We start from the raw sequence: 13,816 nt of genomic DNA, 5'->3' as shown, positions 1-13,816 counted from the left end.
GCAGAAGCTGCCTTCGTTCCTCACGGTGTCGGCCCTAGAAGCTTCTCACAGCCCCAAAGGCCCTGCTCATATCACACCCGCTGCCAGGCCCACGGCCAACGGGGGGCTCCTCACTCAGAGCTTCAGCTGCGGGGTGGCAGCCACCACCTCCCTCCGTGAAGCCTCCCGGAACCCTCTGCCATCCTGGTCCCACTCCCCACCCCCACTGGACTTCCCTGTCATGACAAAGCCATAGCTGAGCCCCACCCCCCACCCTTCTGTCCCCAGGCACCCCTGGGCCTTGCCCATCTGGGGGCTCTGTAATGCAGGGCACCCTGGGCCCAGCTGATCTCCCAGAGCCTGTCAGCCAGGCCAGCAAGGCTAGGGTTTGTGCTCCATGGTCCCTTCTCCTCCACCGGTGCCCTCCCCTCTCCCCCTCCCAGCAGTGGGACGAGGCTGGGAAAGGTGCTGATGGGCTGGGCTGGAGAAGGTCCTCAGAGGTCCCCACTAACTTGGGCTGACTGGATCTTCCACCTTAGGGTCAAAAGCCTCCCATTCCAGGGACATCAGCCCAGGCGGTGAGTGGCCGTGTGGAAAGTGGGGTGGCACCCTCAGGCAGAGCACCATGCATTCCTAGAGAGGGGCCTGGTCCAGGTCCCAGTGGGGGTGGGTGGAGATGGGGTGGGGGGCTGGGCTCAGCCGCAGGTCCCTCCTCAGCTCGCTCTGTTCCTATCCCTTGACTTCCTCAGGCCTCGGCAACCAGCACCCCCAGAGCTCCTCCAGGCGGGGGCTTAGAGGTGCCCAGTGGAGACCAGGCAGGCAGTGCCCACCGATGAGGCAGGGGGAGGGGGGCAGTCCCTGTGTCATTAGGCCTCTGTCATTCCCCTCTCCCAGCCCAGCCTCAGCCCTGGTCATCCTTACCTTGGCAGTGAGTGAGGTTTAGTCTCTTGTAACCCTGGGGACACTCCAGCTGGCCATTTTCAATCACTGGGGAGGCTGAGGAGTGAAGACACAGACAGGTCTCAGTGAGGGCCCTTGGGGTCCCCTGTCACCCATGTGAAGAAGTGGGGTGCAGTCTAGATGTCCAGGCCACTCTGTAGCTGCGAGGCCCTATTTCTCAAGCCATCACCAGCTGTGCCAGGCTACTCTCAGTCCACCTTGCTCTTAAAAAAAATGACATTAAGTAACGATGTATCTTATATATAATTATAGTATTATATAGTTTATAGTATACTATATTGATGTAACACAATATCCCATATGATTGAACACCTTTTATTACTTTTTTAAAACTTTTTGTTTTGAAGTAATTGTAGACTTGCAGGAAGTTGCAAAAAATAGTACCTGAGTATCCATCACCCAGTTTCTCCTAATGGTTCCATTGTATATCACTATAGTTGTTTTATTGGTTTTTAACCATCTGGATACAACAATTCACACTCTGGCTTAGTCCAATCTATTCTGATACTTGGTTTTAATGCTGCTGTAACTGACAACATGTCCTACTCAACATGGAAGAAACTCATCAGTGACTGTGCTTATAAAACCATGACTTGACTTCTCACTCACATTCACCAACCATGTGATGCTGTTGAAATCTGGCTAGTAAATTTCCATCTTCCCCGCAGGGAGGTTGGTTGGTTTGTCTTACACATGCTAAGTCAGAAAATTCCAGTTTTCAAGTTTTTCAAGTGTGAGAATGGAGACAGTTCACAGCACCCCACAGTGAGGAAATAATTCTCCGGATTTTGGTGCTGATGCTTCTGCTTTGATTTCACAACACCCTGCTTTCCTTTGCAGAGCAATCAAAAACTATTTATGCTACATGAGAACAGGGGCGAGTCTCTGTTACTTTGGGGGGACAGACTAGTCTGTCAACCCTGTCAAAAAGCTCCAGCGGGCAGCGTACTGCAGATAGCCACCTGTCATCACAGAGAAAGGCAGCAACTAGGGACACCCGTCTTCTTGTTCTTTGAAAAAGAACAGCTCATGGTTAAGTCTGACAATTCCTCTGCCAAGGAAGACAGCCATTTTCAAAGGGTTCAAGGGGTTTGGGCAGGCGCTATTTCAACCCAAAGTTCCATAAAGACACTGTCCTACTTTAAAGGTCTTGGTCTATACAGTTAACTGCATGACGACTTCCTGCAGTGCTTTGCCGCCTTCTGGCTTTGACTCCTTTGCGGGGACAGCTCTCCGGGGACGCCTATGCTGAAGGGGTTTCACAGGCGGCGTTCTCCATCGTCATCCCTGAGCCACGCGCAGCATCCGCAGGTGCCCTGCCAGCGTTTCGTTTTGTTTTGTTTTAATTCAAGAATTCATTTATTATCAGGAATAGGTGTCTTCTGGTTCATTTTTTCTTTACTGGCTTACAAAAAAGATAGTTCTTCATATATTTTATTGTTGAAATAGATTCTTGCAGATACCAGAAGACATGTGAGAAATAGCTATACTTTCACTGAATTGTACAGCAAAGTTTGAGTGTCTTGCTGTTTTTATTTTATTTTTTTAATCAAGACAGCTTCAATTCTGTCCTTAAGTGCCGTCTCAGGGCACTTTATACACCTAAGGTGAGCTTGTCAGGAGCGATAGCAGATATAAACTATAGTCCACGTGGCCTTCTCAATCGCTTGGATCCTGGGCTCCACGGCTGATTACACGGTAGAGGGGAAGTGCCAGCTTTGCGTTCTTTTAATGATTACTTGCATTTCTGTCATTAGTCTTATTTTGAACCCGGTTTCTCTTCAGGGATCTTGAAGAGTCACTTCCCCACTTGGTGAGGCTTGCTGGGGTCAAAACTGGACAACGCAGTCGGAAACCCTCGTCTGCCATGCACCGCCCTGTGCTGTGATGTCCCAGACAAACAGGGGAGGTGCCCCCGTTTCTTGGAACCCCACTCTTCCCTGCCTCTGTGTGTGTCAACCACAACAGGTGACAGTCAGATAGACGGACCAAGTGAGGACAGACATTAGTAAAGCGTAATTTTTTCAAATTAAAAAGGTGTGAACATAAGTTGCACTGCCTGCCCCTGCTGGGGAAAGCCCCACTCAGGGCCTGTCGCTCTGTCGGGGATTAGGCTCCAGCACCGGAGCTGTGTGAGTCTGAATGGGGGGGCAGGTATCGCCACTTCTGGTAGCCCCCCGGGCGCACCTCTCAAGTGCCCCCAACACACACTGGCTGGCATTCCCTGGTTGTTAACAGCATATAACACTGCAGGCTATTCGCTTGCCCCTCTCCCGCGATAAAGCACAAACTCCGCAAGAATGAGGACCTTGTCTCCTTCACTGTTGCTGTGTCTCTAGAACTGAGCACAGTACATGGAACAGTATGGATGCTCAGTCAAAACTGAATGAATGATGGGAGCAAACCTTAAAGCAGAACTCACTATGGGCCAGGCCCTATTATGAAAACTTAACATATATTACTTATTTCATCCTCATAACAACCCTTGGAGCTACTTACTAATACAATTCCCATTTTACAGATGAGCAAACTGAGCCACAGAGGGGTTAGGAAACATGCCCAAGGTCACCCAGCAGGTGATTGGAGCTGGGAGTATGATCCCAGGCATTATCCCAGGGAGTAAATTCTGAACCATTCCTCTCTACTGTTTCCCAATAAATAAATGATTGAATTCATGGCAGGCCTGAGGAGGTGTTCAGGCTGAGAATCATAGGGTCAGAGGTCACAGGAAGATGCCTGCCAGAAGGAAGCGTATCACCCTTTCTGGGAGCCCTCCCTCCCCCGTGCCCCCCTTCTCATTTTTTCTTACAAGAGATCAGGAGAACGAATGGGAAAGAAAAAAAAAAGACAAGGAGCCCTGGCCGGGTGGCACAGTTGGTTGAGGTGTCATCCCATACACCAAAAGACTGTGGGTTCGATTCTCAGTCAGAGCACATACTGAGGCTGCAGGTCCGATTCCTGATAGGGGCACACACTGGAGGCAACAGATGGATGTTTCTCTCTCACATCGAGTTTCTCTCTCTCTCAAGTCAATGGTCATGCCCTTGGGTGAGGATCAAAAACAAAACAAAACAGAAGGATGCCCAGGAGGTGAGAAGAGCTGATTAGAAGCTCGGTACATGCTCCCCGACGTCCAAAGCCAAAGTGCCGTGCTGGATCAACAAAGGGAATGATGAGCTACACCACCCTTAGTGGCTGCTCAGCCAGCTCAAGGACCAATGCCCAGAGAGCAGAGGATTTGGGAGATGTGGGGAGAGAGAACGGCTGCTACCCCTGATTTCCATGGGTGCTTCGAGGAGACACTGGGAAGATGCAGGTGACCTTGCCACTGGGACTTTTAGACCCAAGGAGGCCAAAGCAGCTCCTGAGGGGTCAGCTGGGATCAGCCTGAACTCCAGGGAGTCTGGATGACACAAAATGCCCAAGAATCATGTAGGACAGACAAGTGTAAGGAGCCCCGGGCCACGTGGGCCTGGCACTCAGATCTTCTGGCCCCGGCTGTCTATTCACTGCTGCACCTCAGCCTGGACACAGACCGGGGAGGAAGCAGAGGGTCCCCGGCTGCAACCTGCCCCTGCCCTACTACCTCTCTCCCTTTGCTGCTGGAACTCCCAGGAAGGCCTTAACAAGAGTAAACTAATTGCTGGAGACAGTTTTGGCCCTGACCCTATGACAGAGCTCGGGAAGGAGGAGGTGGAGACGTAAGCCTGGCCACATGGCTGTTTATAAGCCAGGGCTGTCTCAGTCTGTGATGACAGACGGCTGCAGCAGGGAGATGTGGAGGGTCCCCTGCCACACACCCCTCTGTCCAGAGGGTTCACACACACACTGGCACACACACCCGATGAGGTGGATGACGTTGAGCTCGGTGTGCAGGGGCATGTGAGCAGGCTGGAGCTGAACCCCAGTTTGCAAAGTGCAGGCAGGAAAGCTGGGGAGAAAGTTCTATTTCCCAGAGTAGTAGGTGAAAGCGTGTGGGTGCTGGGGCAGGCAGACCCGCACCCATTTCCTGGCTCCAGTCAGAGCTGTGGGACCTGGGCGCATTTCTTAACATCCTTCAGTCTTTTTTTAAAAACCTATTTCAGTCTAATTTTTTCATCTGTAGAAGTGGGGATGGAAATTCAACTTGGGGGTTGTTGTGAGGACCAACTAGACTGAGGAGCTCAGCAGCAGACTGAGGCTAGCACGGTGTCTGCCACGGCCTCTGGGTGCTCCCCAAGGCTCCCCTCCTCCCTCCCTTCCTTCCTTCCTTCCTTCCTTCCTTCCTTCCTTCCTTCCTTCCACACAATCTCAAGAAGAACAAACTGGTCTGCAGCCCCTCATTGGCTTGAAAGACTTGGGCAACTTGCTTAACCTCTCTGAGCCTCACTTGCGTCAATTAAATGGGGGTGACAATTCCTTCCTGGGAGGGTTACTGTGAACACTGAACAAGCATGTAAAACTCTGAGCATAATGCTTGTCACGTGTTGGTAATTATCATAATGTTCATTATTCCAGATTGTCCTCCTTGGTGAAATCCGAATCGGTCCTCCCAATATCGTAGACATTCCAGCCAAAGATGTGCTCTGACTGCTTCCTCAGGGAGCACTAGAACCAAGGTGGGCGCCTTAGTCACCACAAACAGTGTGGTGGAGAGAAGTCCAGCCAGACCCCGGTTCAGACAGGTGCCACCCAGCCACCCTGCCCCTGTCCCTTCCCGCCTCTCTCCAGACCCAAGGTGCCACATGTCGGGGACAGCCCCGATTGTGCAGGGAGGTCACTAACAAAGTCCAGATGTAATTCCCAGGATGCTTCGAGCCCCATGAAAGAAGCTCTCAGAATATCCCCAAGCCAAAGACACACTGCTTTTTTCAATCCAACAACAGAAATTCTGAAGGTTCCATTTGTTTAAGGGCAGGAGACTGGGTGTCTCGTCCACTCGGTGGAGCCCCCGAGAAGAACTCCACCCCAGCACAGCTGTTCCCCACACTGGGGTCCTCAAGTTTGGCCAATGCCAAGGGTACCAGGAGCAGCACAGGAGGCAGATGAGAGAGCAGTGAGAAGCAGAGGTCAGGAGTCCCATAGGCCTGGGCTTCCGGGCCCAATGTCCTCATTGGTAAAAGAAAGGTAGTAACACCTGAAGCTACTAGAGATACTGTTAGGATACAGTGCAATGAGGAAGCACTTTGCACGGTGCCTGGCGCTTCTGAAGTGCTCTGAACAACCGTGATGGTGATGACAGTGGTGTCAGTGCTGTGACCTGCCTTATGTTTCTCTCCTCCAGCCTGGCCTCATGCCCCAATCACCCTCACCTGTCCACCCTCCACCAGGGTGGCATCACACACCTGTGTCTGTCACACTCCTTGCGGGACCTGAAGAAACAAAGCCAATCCCGAGCTTTCTTTACATTGAGTATTTCAAATAAATTTTCAGATGTATACATAAACTGTTCACCTTCAAAAATCAATTTCCTTCCCCCAACTCCTTCTACCAACCTTCCACCAAGGTAGGCACACTCCCTGGGGCAGGGAGCTCACAACTTCCCCATTATATTGGGGAAGGCATACCCCATTATATTGCTGGGAAGTTGCAGTTTTTTAAAAAAAAATCAGTCTCGACATGGCTGCTTCTTTATATCCTTAGTTACAGGAGTTCTGTTCAGCTGTCTTCAGATGGTTCTCCAGGGGGATTGTTCTACCATTTAGTTGTAAATTTGAAGTGGTCGTGGGAGGAGGCAAGCACAGCATTTACCTGCTCCGCCATCTTGACCAGAAGTCCCAGTTGCAGTTTTTAATAAGCTGTTCCTTACACTCAGTTCTGAGTTGAGCTCTGCTTAGCAGAAACGTCCGCACCAGCTTTGCCCTCCTGCACAGGGCAGAACAGGCCTCCTCACGTCTCCCTGAGACTATGTCAGTCCATCTCTGTTAACTCTCACGTCTGGGCTGCAGGCTGCTGCCCTGCCTGTCTACTCAATCCTGGTCTTTCCTTTTTTTAAACAAAAATGTTCCTTATCCTCACCTGAGGACATTTTTTTCATTGCTCTTTGAGAGAGAGGAAAGGAGAAAGAGAAACATTGATACAAAAGAGAAGCATTGATTGGTTACCTCCCGTACATGCTGGACCTGGGATTGAACCCCAAACCCAGACATGTTTTCCAACCAGGGATCTAATCCACAGCCCTTCAGCTATGGGATGATACTCCGACCACCTGAGCCACACTGGCCAGGGCCAGGCACAATCCCAGTCTTCCTGAGGGACATTGTCCTTCACGAACATATAACTCAGGAAATACAGCCCTGGTGTGCATCCTCCTGTCTGTGAAATTACGGTTCAGGGTCCCGATTTCTGTTGTCTTTAGGCATGCCCAGGCTTCCCCAGAATAATTAGGGGGAGCTTGGCCAGCTGAGAATATGGCATGTTGTGGTGTTTAAATTCTAGCTCCACTTGTCCTGACTGTGTGACCTTGGACTTCAGCCTTCTCTGTACTTAATTTTCCGCATCTGTCCAAGGGGATAAAGAGCCTTAGCTTGTAGGTGGTCGCAACAACTAAATGAGACCATGTAAGCTGCGAGCCTAGCGTAGTGTAAAAGTTCAGTAACTGGTGGCTGGCTATTATTGTTTTTAAGAAGGAAAGCTGCAAAATTCTTCGAAGGGGCAGAGCAAAAGTCAGCTCTCCCTGGAGATATAGGGAGGGGTCCAGGTTCCAAGGGGAACTCATCCCCTGCCAGGCAGATGGAAAGACAACCTCGTGGCAAACAGCTGGAGCCCACCAATGCGAGCCTCGAGCTGTGTGCCAGCCCTGCCGGCCCCAGCAAAGGGGCCTTGGGGTTGACACAGCCAGTGCCAAGACAGATGGGGCAGCGGCCAACTTTCCAGTCGACCCAGATGCCTGTCTTTCTCAGATGAAAACCCAGAAAATGTGGCTTCAATCAGAGTGGCTTTTGAAAGCCAGGTTCTCTCCAGACCCTGGCCGGGGGACTTCGGAAGTTCTGAGTGGGGACCTTTGATAACTCCCAAGGGGTCAGGAAGGTCAGCCACATCTGTCACTCATTAAAGAGAGAAGGGGGCACCATGGGCTAAACTAGACTGGCTTGGCCATCTCCCTGAGAAAGAGGGCACTAGGGAATTTTTCTAGAAGAAAGGGGAATTTGTGTCATAGCTGAGACTCCAAGGCATGTCAGGGAGACTGACATGAGACTCCAAGACTCCTTCTTCCATGTCAGAAATAGCAGCATCCTGCAGGGACCTTTTTTTGACAGTCGGCACAGAGCCTTGGAAGCCAAAAGTGAAGCAGGGGAAGCAGTGAAGTCACATGGCTCCCTTGCTGCTGGCTGTATTCCTCCCCTTGTCCCCAGTTTTGCTAGACCGCTTCACTGGGCATGACGAAGTTCTTCTCTAGGGGGAAAAGCTTTATTCTATTGGGGAAATAGAGGCTCAGAGAGGCCAAGCCACCAGGGCTGAGAATGTTCTAGAGCCCAGAAGACTTGCCCACCATTCCCAATCCCACCATGGCAGCCAGCCTTTCTTTTTCTCACTCTTGCACAGTAGCTTGCTTGTCGTGCCTCCTTAAAGAAACACCGCCCACCGAGCCCTAGGTGTGGGCATGGAGCCAGGTGTCCTGGCTCCCCGTCAACACAAACAAGGCTCCCAGCTCTTGTCCCTTCTCTGTACAACGCCCAGCTGCACCGTAATGTGTTCTAAATGTTCATGCTGTGCTGGTCTTTGCTATCGTGTTCTGTGGTGTGCTGGAATGCCTGACATTCCAGGGTCTGCACCCTGGTGCCCAGCTTGCTGAGTGTGCTGGGCTCAGTTGGAGTGGGGATGGGGAGGGAGGTGGTGGGAGGTGACACCTGGGACAGGGAGGTGGGGGGTGAGGACTCAGCCTTGGGTGTGCTGTGCTCCAGAAAATGTTGCTTGCTCTCTTGGTCTCCCCTGTACATGCAATTTCCTTAGCTTGTTAAACAATTCCCCATCTCTTTGACTGGCTTACTTTGGTTAAGTCTTCAGGTCTCACCCTGAATGTCACCTCCTCTAAGAAGCTCTCCCTGATTCGCCAGTTTGAGCTAGGATTTCCTGTCCACAGTATACAGATGTACAGGTTGCACACTGCATGAAATGATCACATTAAGGGGACCATTGGCATCCTAGATTTGCATATTTATTTCTAAAGACTGATTAGGGAAAAAAAGACTGTTTAGGGAAAATGAAAGGGGGGCCTTTTTCTAATTTCCCAACGTTGCTACAGGACCCATCAGGGTTCCCTGTTCTGCTGTCTGTTCCCGCTGTCTACAGTCACCCCCCCCAGCGCTGTTTTCCCGATGCCGGTCACCTGTTTGCATCCCCCACCCCCACCAGACTGTATGTTTGGACACAGAAGGCAATATTCCAACCTCATTCTCCACTGTTGGTCCAGGGCATGCACATTAGGGACACTTCAAACTTGCTTCATCAGTGTAAATAGCTGTTGACAGTGGAATGTGGGATCTGGAAGCCTCAAGGGTCAGCCGGACCAGCAGGAGGAAGGAAAACAAGGGAAAAAGAAAAGTGCCAAAACCATCTCTGGCCTGCAGGGGGAGATGCTGAGCAGCGTGAGGCACGCTTCTGCTGGGGCAGTGGTCCATTCCCTTTTCCCTTTTTGGAGAGGTACTTTCTAATGATGCTATCAACAACGACCGTTTACAGCGCTAACACTAAGCACATGCATCATTTCGCTTACTCTCCACAGCAGCCCTACGAGGCTGATACTATCACTGTCTGCACTTTGTAGACCAGAGACGGAGCAGAGAGGCCATGGGCATCGCTGGTTCTGATACCTGGTATGTGCTGGGTGTTCAAGTCTGGGAGCTTAGTCCAACCCTTCGCTGTTTCACCAAAAATTACACTGCACTGTGAAACCGTCCACACTTACTTTTAGTTAGGAAAATGTGGTCACTGCTCCCTGAAGCTGAGAACAGTTCTGCCCCTCCTACCTTTGGGCTTCGGTCCAGGCCCCCCCCAGAGCTGACTCACCGAGTGGATTGCTGACTGGCAAAGGAAATACACGGCAGGACTGGGCCCAGCAGTGAGGCCTGGAGGGGGGAGACTGGCTGAGCAGGCGGAAGCCATGCTCTTCACAGCCTTCCAACTGCAAGGTCAACACCTATGAGAGGGCAGCGTCTTGCTCATTCTTGAATTCTCAGTGCTTGGCACAGACGAGGCACCCAGAGAGTATTTGCTGAGTGAGTGCATGAATGAATAAATGAATAAATACATGTTGGGTTTCCTCACACTGTCCAAAAGAGGGTAGAGAACTGGACTTTCCATTCTTAAGCCTGAAGACATTCTGGGACAGACACCCAATCCTGATTTAAAGACTGGATGCAAACACAGGCAGCAAGGAGGAGGCCTGGGGGCCCCTCCGGGGAGAGAATGAGGGAAACACTGTCACCAACTCAAAACTTCCAAGCCCCTAGTCCCCAGGCAGGGGATATAGGGAAGGGTGTACAGGGGTAGGAGAGGGCCCAGCATGGGATGAGATCCCCAAAATCCGAGCAAGAACAACTGGCAAGACGGAGGAACCTTTCCCAGGCAATAGGATGGAGCAGGTAGGCCCGGCTATACCCAGCACAGGGTCTGAGCACATTGGGCCATTGGCCAGAGGCTCCCTCAAAGCAGATCTGGAAAGGCTGCCTGGTTTATCAGCATGTTGCACCAGCCTGGTCCCTGAGACCCTGGAGGAGCATGGAGGGGTGCAGCAGAGGCCAGGCCCTGGGGCAGCTTCCCACACAAGCCTGGACCCTGGCACCCAGCACTCACCTGGTCTTGGTGGGCATGGGGCACACAAGGTCACCCCCCAAAAGGCCCCCACACTGCCACAGCAGTCCTCTTGGGTGGTCAGCTCCAGCAGGGGGTTGGCACACTAGAAAAAAGGCCATGGACATGTGTCACCCCTTCTGCCCTCCCCTGCTGTGCACGGAGATGTCCCAGGAAAGCCTGAGAGGAGGGCTCCCTCCCCCGACACTTTACCAGAGGACACCCCCACCCAAGGGAGGGTAGGGAAGTGTCAGTGGCTGGAAGCAGAGAGACCTGCAGTCCCCTCAGCCAGACCCTAAACTTGAGTGATGGGAACTTGAGTGTATCTATATCTGTAGCATCCCAGGCAAGGTAAGATCTTCTCTGTGCAGGTCTGCACACTGTCTCCTTTCTGTCCCAGTCCGCAGATGGGGGTCCCGAAGGGTGGGTTTCCCTCTATCAAACTCCAGGATCACCCAAGGTGCCAGCCTTCCCCGTAGGCATGGCCCAGGGTGGCATGTCCCAGGCTCAGGGACACCACAAGCTGAGAGGCCAGGGAGGGTCTGGGGTAGAGTCCTTATCCCCTGGCCCCACCTCCTCCAGGTCCCTAACCTCAAGAGGGATTTCTGGAAACACCAAACTGAAAGCCCAAGAAAAACCATCCTAGGTCTGGCTTTGCCCCTATTCTTAGGGGCCTGGGCTCAGAAAGCTCACAGTGTTTTCCGTCATGGACTAAGGCTGCTTCCATCATTGTACCCCCAAGGCTTTGGGGGTTAACCTGCATTTGCTAATTCCATACCTCTGTGACTCCAATTTCAGCTGAATATCAAAATCTTTTGCTCCAGATCTAATAGCCCCACCATCCGTGCACAGTGGGGGGCGGGACACGCTAGGGGAGGCGGGGTTGACTAGACTCGGCTCCAGGAAAGCCCAGGATTCACCAGGCCCGAGGACACTGGTCCTCCAAGGGGGAGTCCCTTGGGCCGTCTTCTGCGTGCACTGACAGGTTCCTAGTTGAGCCCAAGGAGGAGGCTCAGCCTCTCTGCACTCAGGCAATTTTATGTCCTGAGTTGTTCCATCTGGGGAATGGGAGACCCTGCAGGCACTCACATTCCATAAGAAGGAGGAGGAGAGAGAGGACAAGTGACAGAGTAGGGGGTGGGACAATCACTATTCTGGAAGCTTCAGGGTTGAGGTAGGAGCTGCTTTCTCACCTGGCCATTCACAGCGCTCAGGTAACACCGGCCCAGCAGTCCCCGAGGCCTGGGTGCCGCTCGGGGCAGTGGCTGAGGGGCCTCTCCAGACCGAGTGGGGATGCTGTTGCTGTCCCGGTGGCTGTGGCCAGGGCTGGCAGGGAGCCGGGGTGAGGGTCTGGTCTCCACGCTGTTCTCCTCCAGGGCTTCCTCGGCCCCACCCCGCACCCGAGCCACCTGGTGGACCTGCACGGAGGCCTCGGGCGGGTGGTGAATGTGCACCTTCACCAAGGAGGGGTTCACAGAGGCTGGGCACAGGGGCAGGAGGGGTCAGGGTTGGAGAAACAGGGCCCCACCCTCTGAAGAGTGCCTGGCCAGCCCTGTGAACACACTGGCCGTGTGTCACCTCCAAAGTCTCCTTCATTTCTGCACTGTACTCAAACCCCAGCACCATTGCCCAGTGAGGACAGGATGAGGCCACACTCCCTTACTCCTTCCCTTTCAGCGAAGGACCTTCATTATCAGCTTCTAAACTGCCTTCCTGCCTCCACCTTCCCCGCTGTCCTGTATAGTCCCTGAGCTCCAGCCCAGCTGCGTGGTCCCACCTCCACGTCGTAGCTCAGGCCAGTCCCTCTGCCGAGGAATGCCTCCCACTCCTCTTTGCTAAGCAAAGGCTACCCGTTGTTTGAGGTCTGTCCAAAGCCCACCTCCTCCAGGCAGCTTCCCTGAACACAGGGGACTCTCCATGCACTCCCTGACCATATGTATATGGTCAGAAAAATGTGTGTATATATGTGTATATATATATATCCTTTTATTTGGCACCTAATAATGAAGGCAGGGGAAATGGGAAGTGCTTTATGATGCTCTTCTCCTTCTTGCCCATCCTCCCTCTGCTTTCCAATGTCGTGGACTCCTCGAAGGCCGGACCCTGCCCTTCTGCTCTTTCACCTCATGTATAGCACCCAGTAGGGGTAAGAGCAAATATATTGCTGAGTTCCGATGGAAGGGCAAAGAGAAGTTTAGGGAACAGAACTGAGCCCTGAGGGTGAGGAGGAGGGAGGGCTGGCTGTGAAGACAGGCCTGGAGACAGCTCGCTGTCCCCGCCACCACAATGCGGGCACCCACCCTGCCAGGTAAGCCAGGGCACCCCCAGCCCCACATCCCCAGCCTTGTACTCACACAGCTGGTTGGAGAGTGGCAATGTGAAGGTGGACTGCCTCAAAGGGCCCTCGGGGGGAGCCTTGTGGTGGGAGCCCCTCTCTGCAAGCTCCCTGTCCAGCTTTGGAGTAGGCAAGTGGCAGAACTTCCCGGTGGAGTTGGTGGGGCACCAGCACTCATCCCTGCCGATGCAGCGGCCTCCATTCAGGCAGGGGATCTGGCAGAAATCTACAACATTGACCTCAAGGTGACTGGCCGTGGAACAACTCAGCAGCACCCACCATGGTGCCAGGGAGTGACCACAGAGAAGAAGGGGGAGCAGGACTCCAAATCTGCACGGCCTGGGGAGCTCAGCATCGCCTACAATGCAGGGACTTTCCAGGAGGCCCGGGCGTGAGGAAGGGTGGATGACAACTAGCCCTTGCCTTTTAAACAAGACCTTTCATGCCTTTCCTCCACCCCACAATAGCCTGGGAGCCAGAGCCAGCCGGGAACCGTCGTCTGAGGGCCGAAGGGACTCACAGATGCGGAAGCCAGACTTGGGGTCATGCCCGTGACCGCCCTGGCTGTACAAGGTGGTAGTGTCGCCACGCTCACAGCTGTTGGCACAGTGCCCATGCACACACGTCTGCTTGCAGATGGTAGGAGTGAAGACGATCTTGATCTTCTTGATTTTCTCCGTGAGGTTCAGCCCTGCAGAGAGAGGGCTTGGGTCCAGGGGGCAGGGCTGAGAGGCACGGGCGTGACCTCCAGGGGCCGGTTAGAAAGGCCCA

General features: G+C 53.0%; 1 protein-coding gene across 2 annotated transcripts in view; it reads right to left on the bottom strand.

Moving 5' to 3' along the window:
• Positions 1-13,816, bottom strand: part of LTBP2 (latent transforming growth factor beta binding protein 2) — an 89,140-nt gene that overhangs the window by 33,314 nt on the left and 42,010 nt on the right. For both annotated transcript variants that reach the window (XM_037031420.1, XM_037031421.1), the window contains exons 5-9: positions 13,566-13,736; positions 13,065-13,271; positions 11,904-12,190; positions 10,714-10,816; positions 901-975 (exon numbers count right to left, since the gene is read on the bottom strand). In XM_037031420.1, coding sequence (XP_036887315.1) covers positions 901-975; positions 10,714-10,816; positions 11,904-12,190; positions 13,065-13,271; positions 13,566-13,736 — 843 coding nt within the window. The remainder of the gene's footprint in view (positions 1-900; positions 976-10,713; positions 10,817-11,903; positions 12,191-13,064; positions 13,272-13,565; positions 13,737-13,816) is intronic.

Source organism: Sturnira hondurensis, unplaced genomic scaffold (assembly GCF_014824575.4).
Source record: "Sturnira hondurensis isolate 20B ecotype Veracruz unplaced genomic scaffold, ASM1482457v3 Scaffold0021143, whole genome shotgun sequence".
Classification (NCBI taxonomy): domain Eukaryota; kingdom Metazoa; phylum Chordata; class Mammalia; order Chiroptera; family Phyllostomidae; genus Sturnira; species Sturnira hondurensis.
The sequence above is the reverse complement of the archived record's forward strand: the minus strand, read 5'-3'. Positions and strand labels throughout refer to the sequence as shown.